This window comes from Protomyctophum parallelum, assembly GCF_964188405.1.
Source record: "Protomyctophum parallelum genome assembly, chromosome: 22".
Taxonomy (NCBI): Eukaryota; Metazoa; Chordata; class Actinopteri; order Myctophiformes; family Myctophidae; genus Protomyctophum; species Protomyctophum parallelum.
In genome coordinates, this window is record NC_139714.1 from 13404817 (window position 1) to 13432494 (window position 27678).

Sequence of the window (27678 nt, forward strand, 5' to 3'; positions counted from 1 at the left end):
GGCCGGAAGGGGAGTGTCTCTTCATGTATTCCTAGTCGGCGTGTGTGTGCGTGTGCGTGTGTGTGTGTGTGAGAGAGAGAGAGAGAGAGAGAGAGAGAGAGAGTGACAGAGAAAGAGATAGCGAGGGGGCGAGCGGGACATTTCTTGGAAGACAAGGCTGTGCCAAACACAGCCTGCTTACGCAATTTAAGCATTGATTTAGCAATCAGGGGGAAAAAACAGGAGAGGGAATCTAAAACCGGAGCAAGCATGGAGCTCAGTTTATGCTCCGTCGTACAGCGGTGGTGCCATGTCCCTTTTCATACAAGAACAGATCTTTAAGCTCACAGCAGCAGCTGTAAGTGCTCAGACGGGTGAACACTTTAGAGATTGGTGGTATTCAACCATGTCTGGATCATGGCCCATCAGACCACTTAACCCAGGAGCCTATCGGCTGTTAAGTGGTCAGGTGCGTGTGTGTGTGTGTGTGTGTGTGTGTGTGTGTGTGTGTGTGTGTTTGTTGGGGGGGGGGGGGGGGATCAGAGCATGTTATGGTCAACCAATTGATTGTGTTCCGGCTTAGATCAATGGATCTAACGTAGTATACTAAGTAAGTAAGTCTTGCCGAGCCGTGTGGCCCCATAGGCGCAGGATCATATCTCCTCAATGTACATCCCCTGGGCATGATGCACAAGCACACCCCCCCTGCCCCTGCCCCTGGACATGACGCTAGTATGTCGCAGGGACTGCACGCTTTGATGCCGAGTGTCAAGCAGGGAGTCATTGGGTCCCATTTTTACAGTCTTTGGCATGACCCAAAGTACTATACGGTATTTAAGTTACTATATCCATTGGTATCAAACTGATACATTTGATGATGTGGTTTGTGCATGAACGCACGGACGGATGAAGCAGTCCAGACAGACGGACGGACGGCCAGACAGGCGTATTCAGAGCATGCCCCCCCCCCCCCCCCCTCCCACCGGCGGGGCTAAAAACAGAATGAACTGGAGGAGGAGAACGAGGGTGTCAGGTGAAGCTGAGCGTGTGGATTATTCTGGGACTAGAGAGACCCAGTCAGCCCACGCTGGAGGTGACACAGTGCCTCGGCAACACATGCAATGCATGCTGGGTATATATGCTGAAGAACTAATGAGAGGCTATATGGGGCTCCATCTTGCGCCACCCTTATCCCTTATCCCTAAACTTATTTGCCATTTTTTTACTATTTTGAAAATCATTTTAAAATAGTTCAACTAGCTGATCTACACGTTGTGAGCTTGTAGATCAGCTATTTAAACAATTAAAAAAAAAAAACGTTTAAAATAGTAAAAAAAAAAGGTAAAAAAAAGGCAAATAAGTTTAGGGATAAGGGTTAAGGCAAGATATAGCTCTACAAGCGGTAGTCCTTTAAACCCCATATGGTTAAGCGGAGTCCCTCAGGGCTCTGTGCTAGTGAATTTTCTGATTTCTGTTATCATGGGGAAAGCCTTCGCTGCAAATAGCCGACCGACAGGCTCCACAATACGCATGCTGGGACTTTTAAGTGGTAAAGGAGAGATGCTGGTGATTTCGATCAAAGACACAATCTCTCTCGACACTCCAGTAACCAGCTCTCTCTCACCTCTCACATGGTGAGAAGTGTCACCATTGTCCTTGTCCTGACTCTCTCTTGCACCCCTAACCCCCCCCCCCCCCTCTCTCCCTCTCCCTCTCTCCCTCCCTCTCTCCCTCTCTCTCTCTCTCTCTCTCTCTCTCTCTCTCTTTCTCCTGTAATCTCCCTCTTCCAAGTTGTATCAGGAGTCAGGATCAGTTGTGGTATAGCTCCATTGTTTATACCGGCTGCTGCTCTGCTCTGCACTCACTCTCTCGCTGGCTGCATAAGCTCTCAGGCTGTGATTAATCATGCCTCCTCCCCAGACAGCATTAATCACTTGCTGCATCGGCGAGCAAGACACTAAACGGCTTTTCATGAGGTGAATATGCCCGCTGTCACCTGGACGCAACGTTCCGCTTTCCGTGCGACCGCCGTTGTTCACTTCCAGCTTTTATTTGTATTATGCTTACATGTGTGCGACTGTGCACAGAAGTATTTGCCCTAAATGAGGCTGTTAATTGAAATGAGAAAACCAAATTGGTGTATGTGCGTGCGCGTGTGTGCGACACATTTGGGACAATTGAGTGAAGATGACCCTTCTGTGCAAAATAACTGCATGTGCAATTTGTGCATGTACTCACATGCATTTGGAATGGATGGATCCACGCACGTACGTACACACACACACACACACACACACACACACACACACACACACACACACACACACACACACACACACACACACACACACACGTACACACAGGAAGGGGCACTTGAGGGAACTCATCTAATCCCCAAAACAGACCCAGGAGCCCCCCCCCCACCCACGAAGCCCCCATCATGGACCCTCCATCACAGCACTGACAAGACCTCAGGTCCAAGTGGAGGAGGAGAGGATCCTGATTGGTCCAGAGTAAGCTTTTACCAATCTCATCCTCTCTCTTCTTCCTTAATGATTTGTGTTTTTCTCTCTCTCTCTCTCTCTCTCTCTGTCTCTCTCAGGCCTATATAACTATATTGAAATGGGATTAATCATAATTAGCTCAATTATTTTGCTAATGACAAGTACGTAGAGGCGCTCTAGTGTCTCAGGGGACAAAGGCAACACTTCACAAGGTCGCAGGCGTTAATCCAAACATGTTCACAGATAGAAACACTGAGCATCATTATTAAATGCATGTACACTTGTCATTCAGCAAAAATGGCAGATCTACAAGCTCACAATGCATTGTGATGGTTTGACGCAAAACTGGTGAATTAAGGAGGATATAATGATGCAACATTGAGGAGAAAACTGAGGTAATTGTTAACAATATGCTACTGTAACTGTGACTGGCAGTAATGTTACCTACAGTATGTTTATGCCCGATTGACATTTATGTCAGACAAGAGTCTTGCTGAGCTATTAAGTCATTTTTAAACTGAACAAATATTTTTCTGCTTTACTGAACAATGCCATCTAGGAAGGTGACTAGTTCCCAATCCAAAAGATTGTTAATTTTTGGGGAATATTCGCCTATATGGTGTGCTATGTTAGTGTGTGAGAGAGTGAGAGAGAGAGAGAGAGAGAGAGAGAGAGAGAGAGACCCGGGGCACAGGATAAAGTGGAAACAAGAAGACAAGGGGAAAACATGGGACAGGCACACACGCACGGATCGACACACACACTGGTGTGAGGCCTCGGACGTCTCTCTCTCTCTCGCCTCACCTGCGCAGCAGCAGCTTGGGGTGGTTCTTGCTCTCCAGGTTGCGGTCGATGAGGTCGGACAGCAGGTGCTTGAGCACGTCGGTGGCGTACTCCAGCTTGCTCTGCAGCACCGTCATGATGAGCGAGGCCACGTTGCCGCGGTCGCGCATGGAGAAGCCGCGCTGCGCCTCCAGCGTGCGGATGAACGCCAGCAGGAACACCTTGTTGTTGATGAGCTGGCCGAACAGCTTCAGGCCCTTCTCCACCTGCTCCTGGCGGTAGCCTGGTACCTGCATGGGGGGAGGGGAGCGTAGATTTGTAGATTTGTAACTGTAAAGGCCTATTCATACTTCAGTTTTGAGTGATAAGGTGACCACTGAAACGGTGGTTAGTAAGAAGAAGAGAGATATGTTCAGGTGAGCGGTGAGTCGCTTACCACCGCAGCGTGAAGCGTGATTGATTGTGTCATGCTGCAGTTATTTTCCTTGTAAACACTAGGTCGGGACCCATATGTTTTTATTGGTCCCATATTTTTTGTTTCCTACAATTAGCTTTTTAATTATTACTAGAGAGGTGCCCGTGGGGCCTCTACAGCAGTGCCCGTTGGGCACTGGCCTACTTGGAATGATGCAAGTTTCCGTGCCAAGGACCCCCAAATTGATATATGTATTTGGCCACGCAACGCCATTCAAAAATGTTTTGTTGCCGGGGCGAGGACCCCGGCACAATTATATCAGCAAGCATCATGACGCACTGCAGGACAATAAATTCCGCTTTTATCCCTGAACGACCAAGTCAATTCAATTCACCTCCAGAGAGGACTGAGACCTACGACAAGAGAGACAGAGAGAGAGTCACGCCGAGAGAAAGGCAGAGAGATGAAGACATAAAGAGCTGAGACAAAGAGAAAGGAAGGATGATGAGCTTAACATCGTGTGACTTGTTGTGTTTCATGGTGTGTAAGGCTGCAGGATAAAGGGCTGTTTATTCCACCGCCTGCGTCACTGTTCCACTCAGGCAGCAGTTGAGAGGAAGCGAGGTGACGTGAATTGCCCTCCACCGGAGCCTGGGTTTCCCTGTGACGTTTATCCCAGTGAGTGGAAGGTCTTTTCCATAATGTATAGCCTATAGTTCGTACCTTTGAGTACGAGAATGAAGACAAAACATCTGCTGCTTTTGACAGCTGCACTGAGCAGCTATCGGGGTCGTTTATCGGGTACAAAACCTCTTATCTTCAACTTGTGTGCGCAGGTGGTTGAAAATACCATAGCGTTAAGACCTGCAGTAGCTATAGTTTCCATGTACAGATTATAGATTTTTTAAATATTATACTGATGATAGGTTCTTGGTTTACCTATATATGATTACTAGAACTATTTCTATGCATTTGATACCTCGTGTTTTCCTTGCTTACTGTAAGTAGCTGTGGATTAAGAGCTTCTGGCAAATGCCTAAATTCAAATTGTCATTGTAAACTGTAATTAAAAGTACTAACAAGAGCTTTAACTAAATAATAACTACATTCGATTTAAAAAAATATATATATATATTCATTTTCTGAAAAGTAACAGTTTTGGACATACAAGGTTTCCGCCCGACAGTGACAATATATCCCTAGTGGTGTGTCGAGTGCACTCAGACTGAGGAGGTTGCTCAGTGAAGCTGTCAAAAGCAGCAGATGTTTTGTCTTCATTCTCACAACCTGCTATAATCTGCCGGGAGATATCGTTGAGTTGCTAGTCTAATTTCATGCTACCTGACAAGGGGTGTGTGTGTGTGTGTGTGTGTGTGTGTGTGTGTGTGGTAATTTTTTTACTACATTTTTACCATTGAGCTAATATACATAATGTCTGACCAGTGGTGAAAAGTAACTACAGTATAGGTACATTTACTCAAGTACTGTACTTAAGTACAATTATGAGGTACTCTTTACTTTACATTACATTTCACAGGCAAAATATTATACTTTTACTCTGCTACAATTATTTGAAAACATTAGTTACTTCACAGGATTTTTATACACTTTTATACATTTGAAAACTTGACAATAGGGTATTGATACTTTTACTTAAGTAATACATGTGAGTACTTCTTCCATCACTGTGTCTGACATATCAATAATAATTAAGCAGCTGTCACTCGTCTCCGATGGGCCCCTGTTCCTTTCATTAAGACCACCATTCCACATCACACTCCTTATACGGGCCCACATTTATACCAATTAAAACATAATTAATATAGCTTATTACCGGGAGATTCTCATCAGGCATAGAGTTAGCCAACCCCGAGGGCAGCGAAATGGGGGTCCTTCATTCTCTTTAATGGGAAAAGACGACCTGCCCAATTATGGCTGTCCATCAGTGTCACTGGTGGGCAATAAATGACTTGATTTTTTTCCCCCTGCCGCCACTTTTCTCTTTGATTGACTTTTAATTTGTTTTTGAGGTGTGGAGATAAAAAAGTGTGGTGTCACATGTCATTAAAGAGTTATTAACGGGAGCGAGCCACTGATTGGAAGGCTGTCATATTTGCGGTTGAGTAAGTGCCGTTGTCGGGGCGTCAGAAGGTGTTTGTTTACCAGACGCCAACAACACACAACAGTGTTCATTTCACCCACTGACTGTGACCCACTGCTTGTTGTTCATCCGCTTGTTCACTATAATTGCATTATGAATGGAACCAAAATGGACCCGTGGAATTCGTACACTCTCAGAGTTACAGAACTGTAAAGGCCTTTTCATACTCTGGGGTTTCAGTGATGAGGTGACCACCGAATAGTATGAATAAGCCTTAAGGGTCCATTTGGAAACCCCCTCAGGGAGCTCCTCTATAGTACCGTACCTCCAGATCCCTGAGGACAGGGTGCTCCTCTATCCCGGGGAACAGCACCCTCATGGTGTAGGTCCTGTAGTCCAGGAAGGGGATCCCCGCTCCGTCCAGGTCACTGGTCAGCTCGTGGATGTCCGTCTGCAGCTCGGCGAACGCTGGAGGACACGGCAGAGGGACATTGTTTATTATGCCGGCGGCAGATCACAATGTCCTTTTTATTCTGTCATAAACAGTGACTAATAGGTTTGTTTATTGGAATCAAATTGAAAGCTGGAAGAGATAACGTGTGCGTGGAAAAGAAAAAGGTCACGAGTCTGCTTTCACAGCCATCGTGTTGTGAGTACTTAGTAGTATGTTGCTTTACAGCCAGACCACGTTAATGTCTGTTAGAGCAGGCTTTCCCAGTCAATGGGTCGAGTCACGAGTTTCTACACCCAAAAGATAATAAAAAAAAGCAATTCAGACGAAGTACTCTAAAATCAATCAATCAATCAATCAATCAAAGGGTAAGTTTGACACCCCTGGCGCAATAAATAGTAACAATAGCAGATCTACAAGTTCACAATGTGCCGCAACTTGTTGTGCTATTTTCACGATTAAGTGGGAAATTCACAAGTTTGGGTCCTGGGAAGACACCAAATGTGTCTTTTGGGTCTTGCGCTGAAAATCTTTTGGCAACCACTGTGTTAGAGCCTGCACGAGCTCAAAACACAAGTCCAAGCACCAGCTCAAAACCCTGGCTCAAAACCCCAGACCAAGCCCGGACCAAAACCCTGGCTCAAAACCACAGCCCAAGCCCCAGACCTGGTCTGTGGTGTTCATGCCTGACTTGGCCCCAACCCGACAATGGTCTGCAATTAGCCTTTCGCTAAACCCCACCCCAAAAGTGATTGTCCAATGCCAATCCAAATAGTTTAGCAACCGTTGCTAAGGATGGTAAGCTTTTGTCACCTCATAGCTGTCAATGTTATTTTGCATGACTGTGTTGTTGAACACATACACAGCTTAACGTCAGCAAAGTTCACGACTGACCCACCCAGGTGATGGCAATAATACTAATCACCGTAGTCTTACCGTGCATTACATGAAAACTCCCGTTGGACAGTCTATTGAGTTGGATACCATTTCTCCCTATAACACTCCCTCGTATTCTAGTCGTAAACTAGTCCCTAGTTTATTGAAATAATGCCATCATGCACATTTGTCCAGTGCATAGCCTACTGCAGGCCATATTGACTAGATTTAGAAGACATTTTGAAGCTCTTGCTACGGAAATGATCGATTATTTATATGGAGAAATCCCGTAATTTAACATGCATCTCAATGGGTGAGAAGGAAACCATGCCATGTCTCCTCTCTTAGTAACCATTGCTAACGTGCCTATTGGACAAGGACCGGTTGGGGAGGGACTTAGCAAAGGGCAATTTCTCTGCATGACATGAGCCTCTGATGCTCGCAGCGCGCAACACACTGACTGAGACATGCAGACAAAGACAGAACACAAGTCACATACAGTACGCTACTAAGATGTACACTAGTTGTAGTTTTATTAAACATAATAACTGCGAGTGACAGTGACAGAAAGGCTCTCAAGCCAAGTGTCCATAAAAGAAGCATGTCACAGCATGCAATAGAATAAAGCAACACAAATGCCACAAATCCCGCTCACACATATGAATTGCGACTGTCCATTACGGAGAGGCATTAGCATGCTACAAAGAATGAAGCCATAATGTTACTTGATCCAGCAACAGTTAAGAAATGAAAGATTCATGGTCTACCTTGCTTTCTTTGGTATGCGAACTGTGAAGAACGAATCCAGACGACATCGTTCTGAACGACGTTTCAAACGTTATATCCTCCCAAAAATAAATATCCGATCCATTGCAATGTATACGTAGGTATAGTTGTACTACAATGAGCCTTATACTGCAAGAGCCTCATTCATTCGTTCATTCTGCGTTGCAAGCGCTGTGCGAGGCATTATCCACTAACACTGCTTGCAAGCGCTGTGCGAGGCATTATCCACTACCACTCCAAGTCATCAGGCTTCAGAGATGAGACACATGTTCACTGAATTCCTCTCCTTTCGTTGTCAATGAAAGCAATTCACTGTTGAATATCGCTGCACGATGGTTGGGTGGAGTTATGCACGTAACTCGGGGTCAATGAACCATGGGCCTGACCCGTAAAATGACCCAGTAAGCCCCTGTTGGGCTTGCCGACACGCTGGTTCAGTGGTTCTCAAACATTTTCATTGTCAATGACTCCCAAATTGATACATTTTATTTGGCCATGGATTTATCTGCCACAATGTACAAACATTTAAAAAAAATAGCAGATCTGAATTACAAGCTCTTTTTCCACATTTTTCAAAAGGGCGTAAGTGGTTAAACCTACAGTATGATCTGAATAGTCGAAGTCAACAGTTTGCTTCATGGAAACTCCTGAATATCAGTATTAAATACAGCGGGGAGGAGGGTACAAAGTAAAAAATATAAGTAACCAAAAACAATGATGATCAAATGTTTTATTGTAGCTCTAAATTATAACATACTGTGTAAATCACCATTACTCTTAGGGCAGATAACACTGGCCAATAGAATTACACTGTTCTGCATTTGCTTTCAAAATAATTCTTTCCTTATCTGAGATGGCCTTGGCCAGAGAATGAACTCTGTGTTCCTTATAAGCTGAACGTTCTTACAGTACTGACGGTTTCAAAGACTTACTAATGAGCGTACTAATTAATAATTCAATAATGTAATGTATAAGGCACAAACTATAACATAGGGTATTGCTTATTTGCACCTGTAAGACTTGATAACATACTGTTTTATAAAACGGTGTTATGGCATAGGCCTACGCAAAACATGATTTGTCAACTTAGGCAAGTGTTAATAAAACATGACGAAACATAATTCTTGCAGTGGAGTCAGAAGCAAAATATTTGTCTTGGAGTAGAATGAAAGTCGTATAGTAAGTATCCAAGAAAATACTAAAACTCAAGTAAAGTAGATACTCAAAAAAGTAGTTCACCCAAACAATGACAGATTTTCTGGCAATTCCACACCTCACGAGGCCTCAAATTCATCGAGTTTTTTGAGGCATTCCTGAGCCAACAACGTGATGAATTACTGGCTATCAGGAATGCAACAAATACAAAAACATTCATGGGGTGTGTAATTTATATAAGATATGATTAGTCTTTTGGGGGGAGGGTGAAGTATTAACTCCAAAGTGCACTTTAGCTACTGCCCAGCGCTGCCCCGGCCCGTTTCCTCCTTACCCTCTTTGCACTCGAGGGCCACGCGCGACTCCAGGTTGTCCATCTGCATCTGCAGCCTCTTCAGCGTGAGGTCGCTCTCGCGGGACTTGCGCTTGTAGGCGATGAGCACCACCACGATGAAGAGGATGAGGAGGGCCCCGGCCGCCGCAATGCCGATGATGGCCGTGCTGCTCAGCGGGCTGTCCGACGTTACGAGGACCACGCCCGGAGAGAACTCGATGCCTCCCACACGAGCCTATTTTAGACAAAAACAGAGTCATAGGGCTCAATTAATTGTCATACAAATAGTTGTCATTAAAGGGATATTTCATTTTCAAACATGTCGGGTCATTTTAGCGTCTTTGTGATCACCCCCAGACAGATTTTTAAGTTGCTTGAGTCAGTATTGAGGCTGCCCAGATGATTAGACAAATGTGCAGCATTGTCTTCTGACAGTAAACAAACCAACATACAGTATCTGTAAGTGTATATACTGTGTAGTATCTGCACATTTCTAAAGTGACAATGTAATGAATTTTAAGACCTTTTTTAATACCAAATTGGCCAAATTGTGAGCTTGTACTTTGGCTATTTCCACAATATTTATCTGCAGAACCATATTGAAGCCTACCATTCCAAGTGCTTGTCAGGGTAGTGGTGGTGGAGGGGGGGGGGGGGTCCCCTTCCCCAGTTAAAACATAATTATTTTGGGGAGTCACAGCCTGAAAGGTTTGGGAACATTTGCTCTAATTACAGTAGATGACAAAGTGGTACTTGGAAGTTCCTGGAAAGTAAATTTTGGGGGCATTATTAGTTTATCTCCACAGTAATGAGGATGTACTGCTTCTGTGGAGAAACTGTACAATGTAGAAGAAAACACTAAACGTTGCTCTGGGAATACTCTTCAAGAACCTTAAAGTTATTGTAATATGCTTAAACAACTTTGATGTTTGTCTTTCATCAGATGCTTTTAAATACATACTGCACAATTTGCACTTTCTGTGTCATCATCGAGTCTGAGCAATAATCCCAGTCTATAAATATTCAAAAGCTCAGCTCGCTTGTGGTTCTGTGTGTATGTGCGTACGTGCGTATACGTGCGCACGCACGCAAGTACTTTTACTACTATTACTAAATGTGTGAGGAATGTCCCCACAAGTATAGAATTAAAGAAATAGACAATGGGAATCATTTTCCTGGTCCTAACAAGCCCATATGTGTGTGTCAGTGTTCATTTAGTCTACGAAAAACTATGACGAAAAAACGTTTCCTTTTTTTTCCTCAATGATGAAAACTAAACTAAACCAAAATAAAAGCTACACTATGATGACTAAAACTATGACTAATAGTTTGACAATTTATAAGAAAAAATAGACTAAAATGTTATGGTGGGACTAGTGGAACAGAGAGCCAGTAGAACAAAAAAATTTCATGTTATGCTTGGTTGGCTGTGGGTTTTCATGATGAAAATACACATGTTGTGAGCTTGTAGATAGGTATAAATCCGGCATTACGACGCCATCATGGCCTTCTAAGATACATTTTAGTCGACTAAATTAACTGCTGATTTAGTTGACTAAAATCTTATGATAAACTATACTAAAATGTGACTAAAACTAAATTAAATTCTATTCAAAAGACTGTGACTAAAACTGAATCAATATTTGCTGTCAAAATTGACCTTGGTGTGTTTCATATGTTGGCATGCACATGTAGGTAGCAGAGCCTGGAAGCGCTCGCCTCGCTCGAAGAGGACTGCCATCTCAGAAGCACAAATGGAACCTTTACAGTATATTGAGTTTGGCGGAGCCCTATAATCCTTCTTACTGAAGGCTTGTTTTGTTTGTTTGTGTGGACCGGCCCTAAGGGTATAACCACTAGGCCAGGCAGGGCCCATTGGATTAGAGTCTTCAGTCTGTCTGCCAGCTAGTGGACAAGTAGATGGATGGAGAGAGCATGCAGCAACCAGCCTGTCTGTCTGTCAAACTGTCAATGAATCGATAGGCCTGTCTGTCATCTCCACAAGAACCTGTCTCCCTCCCTCCCTCCGACCTAACGTCTGTCTTTGTCTGTCTGTCCCCCCTGCTCTCTTCTTTTCCTCTCACACCTGTGTGCTGTATATATACATATGTGCGTGTGTGCGTGCGTGCATTCGTACGTGCGTGCGTGCCACTCACCAGGACCTTGTGGCGTCCAGTCAGGTTCGGGGACTCACAGAGCAGCTGTGTCTCTGACACCGTTAAGGTACAGGGCTTGTCACCAATCAGAACCGTGTAGTTGAGCTTCCAGTTCCCGTTGCCGTTATTGGTCGGTGGCAGGAAGTTCCGCCCCTGTGAGAGAGAGAGAGAGAGAGAGAGAGAGAGAGAGAGAGAGAGAGAGAGAGAGAGAGAGAGAGAGAGAGAGAGAGAGAGAGAGAGAGAGAGAGAGGATCAACGTGAATGGTGGATACAGGATTGAATGAAGTGTTACATTAGCTCATATATAATATTAAATCCCATGTTCCATGAACCAAACATGTATTTAATGAACGCCCAAGGGCTTTTTACAATGAACTGAGGGGTTTTAGAACTCCAACACGGTGGATCTCGAACCTTCGAATTTGAAGTACAGTTTGATATGCATGAGGCCAAGGACCCCCGTTTGATACAATGTTCCATCTCTGTGACCTCAATCTCGGTTCCATTTGGTTCAATTTGTACGCTCTTAGAGTTATAGTGGTGGAAAAAGTACTCTAAGTTTTTACTTAGGCTAAGTAAAAGTACCAATACTGCAATATAGAACTACTCTGTTACAAGTAAAAGTCCAGAATTCAAAATGTACAAAAAGTACAAAAGTATTGGAAATTGGAAATACCACTTTGTAGTAAAGTACAAATACCACTTATACTTAGTTACTTTACACCACTGCTCAGAAGAGTGCGTGTGTGTCAATCATCTGTGACTCGTCTAAGCCTATGCAGTAATCCTTGCCGAGCCATGAGGCCCATAGGGCCGAATGATAAACATACATAAGTGTGTTTAACAGAGCCTATCTCCTGTTTCTGTAGCGTGAGGCAGCTTGTACTGTACCTGGACATGATGTACAAGTACACCCCCTGGGGCCCTGGACATGACGCTAGTCTGTCACAGGGACTTACTCCCAGTCCAACCCTTGATGCTGAGTGCCAAGCAGGGAGGCACTGGGTCCGAGTCTTTGGTATGACTCGGCCGGGGATCAAAACCCCAAGCTCCCAGTTGCGGGGCGGACACTCTGACCACAAGGCCACTGAGCCTATATGCTGGGTGCATGCGCTCTGACTCCGAGCCTCTCATATACCTTCAGTATGATGGGCGATCCAGGCTTGAGCTCGAGCACGCCGGACGGGCTGAACTGCTCGAAGTCGGGGTTGGGGTAGTAGATGAAGCTGGTGTGGTTGAGCGCCGTCAGCACGGCCACGTCGTCCAGCTTGAAGCCAAACTCGTCGGGCCGCTCGGCCACCTGGCGGTCCAGGCTGATGGGCAGCTCTGGAGCCTGGCACAGCATGGAGGTGGGGCTCAACACCTGGCACAGCTGGAGGGAGAGGGGGGAGAGAGAGACAGAGAGAGAGAGAGAGAGAGAGAGAGAGAGAGAGAGAGAGAGAGAGATTTAATTGCTTCATAGAAGGTTACTACATTACAATACGGGAATACATTGATTAGGAACTAAAAACACAGTCAATTCAGTCTCAAGTAGCCAGGATATAGTTGTACCTTATAAAGTACTCGGGCTAGGACACAATCTAATATCTGTGCCTAGGTTGTTCCATGCAACCTAAATATGCAAAAGATCCTTGAAACCGACCTGATTTCTTTCTTGATTTGTGTGTGTGCGAGTGTCCGTGCGTGCGTGCGTGCATGCATGGGTGTGCGTTTTAAATGACAATAATTGTCATTTAAAACGCACGCCATGCACACAATTTTTTATTTGGATCCTGAGACATTGTAGCAGCATTGTTAAATTATTTAACAATGCTGCTACAATGTCTCAGGAGCCAAATAAAAAATGTTTACTCTCATGTGCCTGTACACAAGCCGTAACAATAGAGAGCACCTTGAACCAGCTACACAGTATATCATCACTGTCAGGCAGAAAACCTCTTATCTCCATATTCTAACTTTTTGCTTTTTTTCGTAAACCAACGCCCAACGCCCTATTCACATTTCAAGCTTGTCTCCACAAGCTTGAAATGTGGTGCGAATCGACACATTTTTAGCATGTAGATCTGCTACTTTTGATGCTTTGGAATTTGAATCCTGAAAAGTAACAGCTGTGGACATGAGGGGCTGTATTTTGCGTGTCTTAAGTACCAGGTCTTATTCCCTAACTTGAGTAAACTAAAGACCTAACTAATGACCAATGCCATTTGGCTATTCTGAGTGGCCAAAGAGCATTCATCACGCCTCCAGGTCTTTAGTTTACTCAAGTTAGGGAATAAGACCTGGTACTTAAGACACGCAAAATACAGCCCGAGGTTTCCACCCGACAGAGACGATTATGAGCATGGTTGTGATGATGTGGTATATAAGATAATCACAGCAGTGCTCGTATACAGTGTGATATTGCTTTTATAGTTCTACAAGCACTGTTTATCATTCGGCTGTAAAACGTGACAACAGATTATTTATATGATTTGTTTATTCAATCATTTTGTTTGGCTCCGCCAACGCAAATAGTTCTACAACTTACAGACCTGGGAGGACTTACTGGACTGTTGCCAGGCAACACATCAACAAACATTTGCCTGCACACTAGCTTGCTACTTTGTTGTGCAGATCAACACTACTTTAAAGTAACTATAGTAACGTAAATTTAACCGCCCTCTGTATAGCTATATATAGTGAGTTTGTAGATCTGCTATTTTCAAAAGATGTGTATACATATTGACCTTGTGAAGTGGGACATTCTGCACAATGACTACTTTTACTTTTAGCAAGTCTATTTTGAAGTCAGTTTTTCGACGTGATACTTTTACTTACGTAAAACAAAATTGAGTACTTCTTCCACCACTGTATAATGGCTATAGAGTGCCTGCATGTCATTGATTGCTATCCAATTTGTTTCGAAATGGACAAAAGGTGCAAAGTGGAGGGAGGCTGTTTGAAGAATGCACTCGGTGCCGTTAGGAGGCGTGATGTGCAGTCTCATCACTCCACAAAGGGGCTTTGATGTGTGAAGATGTGGCCATGATAACTAGCTCCCTCAGTCACCTTCATATCCTCTCCAAAAAAGACCTCCACCCCTCTCTCTTCTCCTCCCTTTGGTTCACTTATCCTGGCCTTTATTCTCCTCTCTGATCTTGTCTCCTTCTCCATCTCCATCTCAACTCCTACTAGATTACGGTGTTACATTTGTTCACCGCCTGTCTCCTCTCCTTCATCCCCATCTTTTTTTTTTGTTGCCCTTTTCCATTCTCTCGTGACACATGACATATTCACGCTGACGCTTTGATTCGTTCTTCATCCTCTCCTTCCCCCTGCCTCCTCTACAGGGCCTTGTTTTAAAGAACAAGAGACAGGTTTGTCTGCTGTGTCACTGTGATATCTCCATTTTCTCTCAGCAGGATCACCGCAAAAAAAAGACAGGAAGAAAACTGACAAAAACATACTCTTGGCGAGACGTTTTAACATCCGTTCAAACCGTTTAACTCAGGCAGTCTGAAACAGCCCGTCACTCTAATTGGCTTCGTGGACATCAAACCTGACACCCCGGCAGGTTGCTCAGGACCCGGTGACAGCCACTGTGTCGTTTGCTGCTGCTGGAAGGTAATTGCTAAGAAGATGTCGTCTTAAAACTATAGGTACTATAAAAAAAGCTCTTTGGATATTTGTGACTATTTGTTTCCTTGATATGGTTAACCTGGTTAATTACTGTATATCTGGAATTATCTTTAACAATATTTACACTATTTTGGGGGCAAAAATCCAGGCAAAAATTGTCGATCTACAAAACACTTTTAGTTTTTTCTTAGCGGACCTATAGAGCCCTGGGACAGTATTCGTCGCTGCCGGGTGGACACCTTTCATGTCCAAAACGACAACGTATTATTAATACGTGGCTTGCGGGCGGTTAGGGTCAGGGATTAGGGTTAGTAATGCCTCGTGCGAGTCGGACCAACGCACCGTCGGAATAACGAGCGGTCGGACTAAGGACGCAGCACCGTGAAGCCAATGCGGACACACGGGGCATTGTGTGGTGCATTGTGTGGTCGCATGGCAGCACAGAGGCTGGATGGATGTGTTGCCAGGCGTGCTGCTCAGATGGACCGGCCAGATAACATTACCGCCTTTTGTTTCCATTGCCGTCGTCTCTCAATCAGATCCCAGAGGACTTCTGTATGGGATTTGTGTGTGCTACGCTCCCATTGGTGGAGGCAGGGGTACTATAGGCTCCCATTGGTGGAGGCAGGGGTACTATAGGCTCCCATTGGTGGAGGCAGGGGTACTATAGGCTCCCATTGGTGGAGGCAGGGGTACTATAGGCTCCCATTGGTGGAGGCACCTTTTCAGACTCCATCATGGCCCATAGCACTTACCCTAACCCCTTAGATAGCATTTCTGTTGGCTTAGATAGCATTTGACACAGACTTATAGCATGTTATGTAGACAGCACTATAATTGTATTGTATATAGTCATAGCACGCCATAGTACATATGTATAGCATAGTAGTAAATATGTATAGTTTATATGTATAGTGTATGTATAGTTTCATTATATACGTAGATATTCCACTGTTACTTTCTTAGCTTACGCATGTTTCATGATAAATGCTTTTATGTGATGTATTCCCATGCTTTTGTTCTTGCTTAAATGTAAGTCGCTCTGGATTAAGAACGTCTGCTAAATGCCTAAATTGTAAATTGAGGCAGGGGTACTATAGGCTCCCATGGGTGGAGGCAGGGGTACTAAAAGTACTAAAAGTATCAATACCATTATGTAGAAATACTCAGTTACTAAAAAAGAATACCTCAAAGTTGTACTTAAGTACAACTCAATCATTTCAATCTTTATTTCAGACCCAAGGGAGATCCATATGACATTAAAACAAGAAAAACTCAATATAATGTACTTAGTTACATTCCACCACTGAGGGGGTTCATTTGGTTAGAGAGGAATCCGATGTGGCCGATATGAAAATGTGATGGATGGAACCGATTCCTCCGGTTCTGGCATGCATGTGTTTTACTCACATTGAGCGTCTCACGGCCGTTGTACTCGGCTCTGATGAGTGGGTTCTGAATGACGTCCAGGTTGGTGCCCGTCACCGTCACCGGCGTGTGTCCACTGGAAAAGACACACAGAATCAGAGTTATAGAACCATAAGGGTCCATTTGGTTCCATCTGTGCACCCTCAGAGTTATAGACCCATAAGGGTCCATTTGGTTCCAAACTATCATTCAGCTGGGGTCCGCCTGGAACTGCCTCAAGGACCCCTGGAACTTTGAGAACCTCTGGTATAGGCTACCTGAAGATGCTCCACTCGGGTTCGATCTTGGTGATGGTGGGGTCCTCCACGTACTCGAAGCGCAGGACCTTCTGGAGGTGGGCTTTATCCACACGCACCGACACCGACACGTTGCCATAGCCGTGCAGCGAGGCGTGGGTCCGGCACGTGATCCATTGGCCGCCCCTCCTGAGGTCACAGAGGTCACGGAACAAACACACAGACGATAGTAGTTAGCAATGCCTGAAGTCTTATTTATACCCTGTAGTACAACGGTGTATGCCACGAGTTATTATGTTGTTTTGACAATGGACACCCCTTGCACTTATATTTATATTCACTGTAACATAGTTGATAAGGTTCAAGTTCACTGTTCATTGTAACATTGTTGACTATATAAAGTCCACTGATCACTATACAATAATTCAATACAACAATGATATTGTTAAAATACAAAATACCCCAAAAATGTAAGGAATAAAGAAAATCTGTATAAAGCACTATCAATTACATAGTTACAAAGCACAAAGTCCACTGGATAAAATAAATAAATAAATAAAATAAAATAAAGTGGGTAATGAGGTAAATGGAGCATGGGGAGAGAAGGTACTACTGCTGGCTATGTTTGAAGAAAAGACGGCAAGGACAAATGTGAAAAGTTTCGTGACAGTTAACGGGGTCACGTTGTAGAATAGCTGTGACAACCAACTAAGAGAATGTGGAAACATGGGTACTCAACCTTACTACTACTTTGTACTACTAGGACTAAGACTAAAAAATATGTTAAAAGAAATAGAAAAATAAAGTTTGATGAAAAATTTATAATAATTATATAATAATAATATAATAAATTAATAATTTACATTTGGGGGATATCTTTCACAATAATGAATAAAACATGTTCTAGACATTCTAATGATCTCAAAAAAACATATATTACAATTATTTTACTTACTTTTATTGGGGTTAAAGGTCTAAAGTCATAGTTTAAAAAATGTTCAAAATCGTCCAGAATCTTTTTATTTGTGTGAATTTCAGCCTCTGTGGGGGGTATTTATATGCAAATATCATGACCAATGGCATTGCAATGGCATTGCAATGAACATCACTGATGACGTTTAGGTGAAAAAAGAACAGAAAAAAATAATACTAATTAAGTAATTAATTAAAATAAAATTGTTGCTATAAAGCAACGCTGGGTCTTAGAGGGTTAAGAACTTCTTCAAAAGCAAAACAAGTAAACAACATAACGTAATTGTATGACTTACAGAGTCGATCAAAGGTCAACTTCTGATGTTTTGTTTCATGCAAATTAGTTATATTTAATGATGTTTTGTCAATTGTAAATAGTTGACGTTTTGTTTTTTACATTATGTTTTGTTTGTTTTAGTTCATGCTACAGGCCTAGGGAAGACACGATGAAGGCGTAGGTGTAATTACATAATAAGCTTCAGTCTACATGATTATCAGTCTAGGATTATTTTGTTTTTGGTTGAATTGACTTTATTTTGCTGTTGTGTGACACAAAGAAGTATGTTAATCGTAATGTGAATGACTAAGAGCTATAATGAGTCACTTTATAAGCGAAAAGAGCTGCGATCTGACGTGTGTCGCAGCAACAAGCATTCGTTCATCTTCCATCTCCGCGGTTGTTTGTCATTGGTCGAGACGGATGGATCACCGACGAACTTGTGACCACTATGGCAGTCGGTTTATTGATCAGGGGAAGTGGTTCAGGTCTTATTGTGTGTATGGACTGACAACTAGGCTGCGCCACAAGGTCACCCCCCCCCCCCGCCCTCCCCCAGAACAAAATGAAAATCAAATGAAAAAAATGCCACATCGGTGGACATATTGAAATGACTCGAGTTTATGTCAGTTTAAACTGACATAAATGGATCTTCCATCGACTAAACTTGGGCCATTGATTGTCAATGCACTTGGCCGTGTATGCGTGTGAAGTGAGGGGGCGCTCTAATCATCATACATCATCATGCATCACATTACTCAGTGCTCAGCCAATCCAATCATGTCACAAAGCTGGGCATAGGTCAAAACAGCGCTGACCTCAGATACGTGCACGGCTGGTCCTTGAACATGACGGACACGTTGCTGCCGGCATCCAGGTTGCTCCCGGTGATGTTGACCACGGTTCCCCCGGAAACAGGCCCTCGGCTGGGCTTGAGGTGGAGCAGCCTCGGGAGCTATATAGTAGAGAGAGAGAGAGAGAGAGGGCAGAGGTCAAACATACAGTAGACACAGTAATCAGTTTCCATCATGCATGAGGATTTAATTATGCATTATAGACTACTAGAGCATTGTCGAGTTCGGAGGTCAAACAGCATCTATATGGTAAAAATGTCAATCAGACAAGAATCTATCAATAAATCAGCACTTGCACATGAAACCAGTTCAAATTGAGGGTAGAAGGGAAAAGTTTTCTCTCTTTTTTTATACCACATAATTTGGGTGGATGGCTTATTTTTTCATTTTTTTGGATCAGCTCCATAAACACATTAAACTGGAGCACTCGTCCCTTTGGGTTATTTTAACCACTTTAACCCAAACCTTTCTTTTCTAGGGCGAACATTGCAACATGTCTCTAGTGCTTGGAGGTGGTCTCTCCCCACTCTCTTCCATTGAGAAATGTAGACCCTGGTGGCAGGTAGGACAACACCAGAGGGATCCACAATGCTCTGGTATACCACCCAAATATAGAACAAACATGGGGAAATTATCATTCTACTGCTCTGCCACCAACATCCCTTAACCCGTTTACTTAGACCTGAGCTCGATTCCACAAAACGTCTTCTAAATCATGACAGTTTTCTGAAAAACCTCTGTTTCTATGTCAGTGGTTCTCAAACTATTTCATGTCAAGGACCCCTAGAATTATATGAAATTGGCCTCCAACCCCCATCTCAGAATATGTTGCTCCAGGGACCCCCCAGAAGCAATTCTGAAACAAGAAATTTGTGCCACATTTTTGAGATTTTTCAAAAAATAGATCTACAAGCTCATAGTGCGACACTCGGTGCCGCACTATGAGCTTGTAGATCTGCTATTTGTCAACAGCTAAAGTATAACATAATGCTTAAAACACCAAAAGGGGTTCCCGTCGTGAATGGGTTAAAGGATGTGAATCACTGGTTTCTTTCAAAACTGGCCTGAAAGAATCTGTAGACAACTTTCTACGAGTCTTTTGTATTTGTTGATGACATGTATTATTGTGTTTCTTTATGCTTTGTTGATTAATTCAATGGAAAGTTTAGCCTTATGATGTCTGACTGTACCATCTGCTGTTTTCATATTCTGACTAATAAAGTATTCAAACAAATAAAAATACTTTAGTTTACAAGTAGCCCTTCCTGAAGCTCTCAAGCCAAATATCCCTCTTAAGACATGGGTTCGAATCCTGGGCGTTGCAGTTGTACATCTGTGCATCGTGAGAGGTTATGAAACTTACGTACGGATGTGAGCTTCAACCACTTAAAGCCCATACATTGCTGAGCGGAGTACCTTCACTACACATTATAGAGTGAAAATAGCTGAAAACCGTTGCAGAAAATAGCCGATCGTTAGGGGGACCATTGGTCAAGTCTCATCTCCATGCTTCTGTTCTCAACCAATCAAATGCTGATGTTGTATTGTTGCTGCTACCTATACTGCTGTTCACTTGCTGCTGTTTTGGATTAACTTTTATGTACTGGGGGATTCGGAGTCCTTATTGGTAGGGAGATGTAATGTGCTTTTCTCAGAGTACCTACTGTATAAAAGCAGACGCAATCCATCACCAAACCAACAAAAAATATATTGCTCATTATGTATCCAGTTGTCGTGACTGAGCGGTAATTTTCTGCAAAGGTTTTCCTCAGAATGCGGACGCTGGGGTTTCAGTGAAGTCCTGATCATGCAGAGAGTGCAGTGCAGTGCAGTGCAGTGCATTATGGGTCGGTTAGTCTTCCAGTTCATTTGCTTCGTCTCATAATCGGCTCATCAGCTCGTCTTGTGTGTCGTGACATCTGACCTGACATGATGTAATTCTGTTCACACGGGGTACCGCCGAGACACTAAACCCACACCGCCCCCATTAATAGACTGAGAGGGGAAATTGATAACTGCGCATTAAAAATGAGTACATAAGGGGAAGAACTGCACTGGATTTCAGTGGGTGTGTATGTATGCGTGTGTGCATGATTCAGTGCATGCATATGCGTCCGTCCATGTGTGTGTGTGTGTGTGTGTGTGTGTGTGTGTGTGTGTGTGTGTGTGCTTGCGATTGTGTAAGAGTGTGTAAGAGGGTGATGTGTTTATGATTAAGTGGCTACAGTACTTAAGGGAGAATGCTGAGAGAGCAGCATACAGAAAAAGCCTCCACACGTGTACAGTATATTGCGTGCGTGCGTGTGTGCGTGCGTGCGTGCGTGCGTGTACCGTACGCGGCATGTGTTCGGTGCGCTACCTGCAGGAAATATGTCACGAGAGCTCCTTTTATAGCCACTGTTCCATTTCCGACCCCGGGCTCATTAGTGCGTGCCAGTCAGCGAGCACACGCTTTTTTTGCAGGTACAGAAACACGAGCGGAAGTGCTGAGTGCACGAGAACGCCATGCACCGTGTCAGAGCAGCCCGGCGACAGGACTCCGAGCATGGCATTAAACATGCCCAGGTGAGAACACAGCGGGGTGTTAACACAGGGCCAGTGATTAGAGCAGGGGATATGGGTTGGTGCCTTGAGGCCCTCCTAACACAACCAGCCGGACTTGTCCTGTCTACTACTACTACTACTGCGGCCTATAGCGATGGGAGATCAATCAAGTCAAGACGTCAAGGTTTAAAGGTGTGAAAGGTTTCCGTGCGTCTGCTGTAACACGCCGCATAGACAGACGGTCGGCTGATGGTGCTGTTGTGCGCCTGCGTGAGAGGACACATCTCCATGCCAGCTCAGTGGCCTTGTGGTAAGAGAGTGGGATGACAGAGTTTGATTCCCTCGCCCCCCCGGTGACCCAATGACTCCCTGCTTGGCACTCAGCATCCACGATTCAGTATCCACGGTAGGATTGGCGTTTCCTGCGACATACTAGCGCCATGTCCAGGGGACATCATGTGACATAGTATATAGTGTCATGTCCAGGGGTTGTTGTAATGTACATCATGTCTGTAGGATGTACTTGTCAGTTTCTGTATCAGGCCGGCTGACGACACAGAACTAGGAGATGCTAGATGCAGCTCCTGCCCCATGGGACCACATGGTTTGGCAAGGCTTACGTTTTTTATTAGAAGGTGGCAGTAGTCTACAGGAATCTGCAGTGTAAAATAGACTGGAAAGCTGCCAATAAGCCCAGACAAAATGTGTCTGCCCAATCTTTTTTATAAACTTTACTGTTACTATCAACTATGCAAGTAAGATGAGGTGTCATGGCTTTGAAAAGCTGCTGGGTAATTGAGTGGATAAGCACTCAGAGAGACTCACCACAAAGTAGTACAACTTGGAGGACTGGGCCATGAACTCTGGTTTGCACTCTCCCACGCCCACGCACACCTGAACGTTGCCGGTGAACTGGCTCATTTCAGCTTTTCCCATCTCGCACACGATCCTGAGGAACACGCACGCACACACGCACACGCGCACGCACACACACACACACACACACACACACACACACACACACACACACACACACACACACACACACACACACACACACACACACAGTATTGTTATACTTGTGAAAATGGCTTGAAATGCTGTCACACCTTGACATGGTTGCACAGTTCCTTGTCCTGGTGGTGTGAGGTCCCCCAGGACAGTCAACAGAGAGAAAACTCCATTGATCCAGATCTGTAGGTGGCACAATGGATTGAATAAAACATCGCCGGTGGAAATAATCATTTTCTAGACAAAAAGTGGATTTCACACTAAAGGTTTGAGGGTCTGAGAGTCTTCACACCGAGGACAGCAGGCTTAAAACCGCATTTGTGTCACCATGTGACGCATTGTGAACATGTAGATCGGCTATTAAAGAAAACTATATATATATATCACACACATTTTGAACTTGTTAAATGGGACAATCTGCAAATTAGTACTTTTACTTTTGGCACTTTAACCCATTCTGGGCGGTTTTGGTGTTTTAAACATAATGGTATAATTTAGCTATTGAAAAATAGCAGATACAAGCTTGTATAGGTCTGCTATTTTTGAAAAATCGTGAAAATATTAATTTAGGATTTAGAAGATTTTTTTTAAATTTCGAGGTCAGGTCAAAATGGGTTAAGTATGTTTTGATGCCACTACTTTTGCACTTTTACTCAAGTATATGTTGGATACCGGACTTCTACTTGTAATAATCCAAGTGTAATCCCAGGTTCTAGCCTGGATACAATAATAATAATAATAAGGTTATAGCCTGGATACAACGATAATAATAATAATAAGGTTATAGTCTGGATACAATGATGTGGGGCCTTTTTTTGGCAGTGTGTTCTCTGCCAACTCGTAGGACGACAGCAAGAACACCGGCATCCTTTTTCATAGAGCAACGACCTCAAAAAACACGCGCCTCCTTTCTTTCCACAGAGCTCAGCATGGAGCTTCATGGAGGGGAAAAAATGCTGGCATCTAACTTAGTCTCTTAGGATGAACGGACGCTGGGCTTGTTGATAAGCCACTTTTAGAATTAGTTTGAGATCATGTTAATAGGAGGTGCGCCTGTCACTTTTACGAAAGCACTGGATTAAGCTGTAATGAAAACTTAAATGCAGCTTCCCCCAGGGCAATTATGGGATTTTTGCACGTTTGTGCATGGTGTGTGTGTGTGTGTGTGTGTGTGTGTGTGTGCGTGCGTGCGTGCGTGCGTGCGTGCGTGCGGCGTTGTGTTTGTCCATGAGCAAGGGACTGGGGTGGTAGAAGCCAAAGATCATGACGTACTGCTCGGCAGGGATGTAGCCTTCCTGGACCGGGGTGCAGTTGACCTTGGCCACCTTCACGTTGCCCTGGATCTCTCTGAACTCCAGGCCCAGGTTCTCCCCACGGATGGTCACCAGGGTGCCCCCCTCCCTCGGACCCCTCAGAGGAGTGACCTGCATGGGGGACAAAAAAAACATGAAAAAGCAGTTTGATACAAGGTCTGCTAAGAGGATTTTAAAGCCAAGAAAGCCTATGGCTTGTCTCCATTGGGGTCCTTTTGTAGCCTATACTCAATTCATCGGAAGCTTCCGTTGTTGTTGAGAAGGAGCGTGGATGTTGGTGTGTCTGCCTGCCTGCCAAATAGGGCTCCATCAGGTCCCATAGGAGCGTGAGTGAGCTGTGTGTCACTGCTACAAAGGGATCCCCAGTCACTGCAGTGGGATTGTGTGTTTATTGATGACAGCATGACCACCCTGGGGGGGCACGGAGCATGGGGGGTGATTCGACTGCCTGTGTGTCCTGATCATGTTCGTTACTGTATCAAAAAGATCAAAGGTTCCTTTTGTCTTGAATGTTACATGTTTCTTGCAGACTGCCAGACAGGGGTATTGTAATGATCCAATCGGCTGAGAGCGGCGAAAGGTCACGTCAGTTCATGCACACTGCCGCAGTGTTCCCGTGCCGCACTGAAAGCGTACGGGTAAAATGAATAGCACGGCTATAGACATTTGTATCAAGAACATGCGTGCACACACGCACGCATGCACGCACGCACGCACGCACACAATTGAGTGCAATTGTGGGTCTCCGTCATTAGAGAGCGAAAAAAAAGAGAAATCGGAGATGGAAGATAGAGAACATAATGAGCGAGGAATGACAGAAAGAGGGATTGGGAGAGAGAGAGATGGAGAGAGCAGTGATGAGAGTGAGTTCCTCTTACCATCCTTCATTAGCATGCAGTGTGTGACTTTGACAAGCTAATTGACGGTTGGTAAGAGGAAAACACTTCATCACTGGTCTCTCATCTCTCTCTCTCCCTTTTCTTTCTATCATCGCAGCAGTCTCTCGCTCTCCGACTGTTGACGGCCGATGTCATTATAATGAAGTGCATTAGGATGCATTAGAGGATCGGCAGCCATCTTGCACAGATATATACTCCTCACTCCTCCTCAAGCACAGTGACAGCTTTTATGGAGGACCGTGATGAAAGGGATGCAATATGTTGTTTCTACGGGATGACAGGGTGTCTGTCTGTCTGTCTGTCTGTCTGTCTGTCTGTCTGTCTGTCTGTCTGTCTGTCTGATAGATTGAGGAGAGTGAGGCAAGCAGACAGACGGTGTGTGCATGTAAGTGGTGGTGGTTTGGTGTGTACACAGGTTACCCCTCCATTTCATCACCATCCCATCATTCATCAGATAACTGCGGGGTCTCCCATCCCTCCTCCCTCCCTCCCTCCCTCCCTCCCTCCCTCCCTCCCTCCTCCTCCTCTCATCCTCAGAGGGACAGAGAGGAGGTGGGATCCATCAGCTCAACCTGTTCTAATTCTGTTTGCCGCACACTGACCCTCCCCATCCTTGAAATGCACCATTTACCATTAACAATAAGGAGTACTTCTTCACTTGGTCTCTTTGGTCATCCCTCCACCTCCACCTAATCCACCCATTGCTCCATCGCCCTTCATCCCTCCCATCTACAGGTCTCACGCAGGTCATCTCTATTTGCCTCACACAGAGTCACTCATTTCCTCGACCGCATGCAGCGCGCGCGTACGTACAGTACGTGTGTGTGTGTGTGTGTGTGTGTGTGCCCGTCTGTCCAGGGATGAACGATAACTAGAGCGAATGGGAGAGCTCTGTCTCTCCCAGACACCTGGGGTCCAGCATTTTGGACACATAACTGGTAATGGGTGCCTGCGTGCATGCTGTACAAAAAAAAAAACGCATACTTTGAACCGCAGCCAGAAACGCCGCCAGGCAATCACGTAGTAATAGTATCATTGCCTGCCTCCGAAGCTATGACACACACACACACACCGTGGAAGGGCTGATTTCCGCACCACACCGCAGCCAGCCACTCTACGACCGCTACTCGGAGCGAGTCGACAACAGCTGCCGACAACAGCTGCTAATGTTATGAGCTTAAATGGTATAGCTTAACTGGACGGACAGCAGGGAAGCCATGACAAAACAGTTATTGAACCACGAACAGAACGTCGCAAACGAACGGCCGCGAGGTTGTGACACACAGTACTAAAATAATATATGGGCATGGGGGGGGGGGGGGGGGGGGGGGGGGGAGAACACAACGGAGACAAGAACACAACGGAGACAAGAGACAATCATGGTGACAGATGCAAGTGTGCGCTCTATCGGTTCATTGTAATTAAACAAACCATAGAACGCTATTCTGGGGATTTGCAGATGAACACGCTTACAACGTGTAGCATTGTTGTGGCTTGTTGCGATTGAGGTGAGCCAGCAGATCGTGTTTTCAATTGCAGTGGTTCCCAAAATGCTAGCTTGAGACCCGAACCCAAACTACAGTATAGTGAAAATAGCAGATCTACAAGCTCACAACACATTCGCAATGCGACGTGTTGGTTGTGAGCTCGTACTATGTTCATGACTTTTCACTTGAACATTATGTTTTATTTATTTTATATATTTATCTATCTATCTATCTATCTATCTATCTATCTATCTATCTATCTATCTATCTATCTATCTATCTATCTATCTATCTATCTATCTATCTATCTATCTATCACAGTAATGGACAATATTTTATGTATTTATTTATTTTCTGAATATGTCTGATTCTTTATTTCTTTCGTTTTTCATATCTTTGAAATAATAAAACGACATTGTTGGAAAAGGGGGTATTTACTCACGACCCATACAGATTGTCTGTGACCCACAAATGGGTGTGCATGCATGTATGCGTGTGTGCGTGCGTGCGGGCCATGGTCTCACCTGTGTGATGATGGGGTTGGTGCACTTGCTGACGCCGTTGGGCTGCAGCCACTGGCTCTCGGGGTGCAGGCAGTGCTGCTTGAGGGTGCAGCGGCTCTCCGCCTTGCACCACACGCAGCCAAACAGAGGGTCCGCCTTCAGACACATCCCGCAGCTGCCGCGCTGCGCGTCGCACTTATACAGGTGGACTGTGGAAGGAGAGGAGGGGAGGAGACGGGATGAGAGATAAGCAGACCTATAGTATAGAGCCCTAGGGCTATAAGCAGACCTATAGTATAGATCCCTGGGGAGTATAATAGTATAACGTATAATTGGGTTTAAGTGAATGACACTGATTGGAGTGTGGTTGGTTCAGCGTCCTACGCAGCTCGCCACGAACACTCGTTAACGTCAGGTCTCCATGGCAACGGCCAGCCGCTTGCTTGTTAATTGCCGTTAGATGGTGTGGTGTGATCTGTCCATCAAACCATGCCCCAGGTATACACTCCATTCCACAAGCGTCAGGCGTGGGTGCGTGCGTTGCATGTGTTGTGGTTCTTATGGAATATCAAGGTGTTATGCTCTATAGATGTTTCAATAAACAACGTCAAAATGACAAACAGTCAAAATGACGAAGGCACCGACTAAAGTGGACTCACGAGAGGCACCGCCGAGTGAGTCGCCGTGCCGAGAGGAAACAAAGAGACACAGACAGACAGAGAGACACAGACAGACAGAGAGACACAGGACAGACAGAGAGACACAGACAGACAGAGACAGACAGAGACAGAGACAGAGACAGAGACAGAGGACAGAGACAGAGACAGAGACAGAGACAGAGACAGAGACAGAAAGACAGACAGACAGACAGACAGACAGACAGACAGACAGACAGACAGACAGACAGACAGACAGACAGACAGACAGACAGACAGACAGACAGACAGACAGACAGACAGACAGACAGACAGACAGACAGACAGAGACAGAGACAGA

The 27678-nt window shown here is 44.6% G+C and overlaps 1 protein-coding gene across 1 annotated transcript in view; it reads right to left on the bottom strand.

Moving 5' to 3' along the window:
- Positions 1-27678, bottom strand: part of plxna4 (plexin A4) — a 345542-nt gene that overhangs the window by 48429 nt on the left and 269435 nt on the right. The window contains 11 exon segments of the mRNA XM_083757955.1: positions 3288-3556; positions 6108-6250; positions 9385-9619; positions 11541-11693; positions 12679-12912; positions 16569-16662; positions 16844-17011; positions 18890-19026; positions 22295-22418; positions 23753-23904; positions 26704-26891. Coding sequence (XP_083614081.1) covers positions 3288-3556; positions 6108-6250; positions 9385-9619; positions 11541-11693; positions 12679-12912; positions 16569-16662; positions 16844-17011; positions 18890-19026; positions 22295-22418; positions 23753-23904; positions 26704-26891 — 1897 coding nt within the window.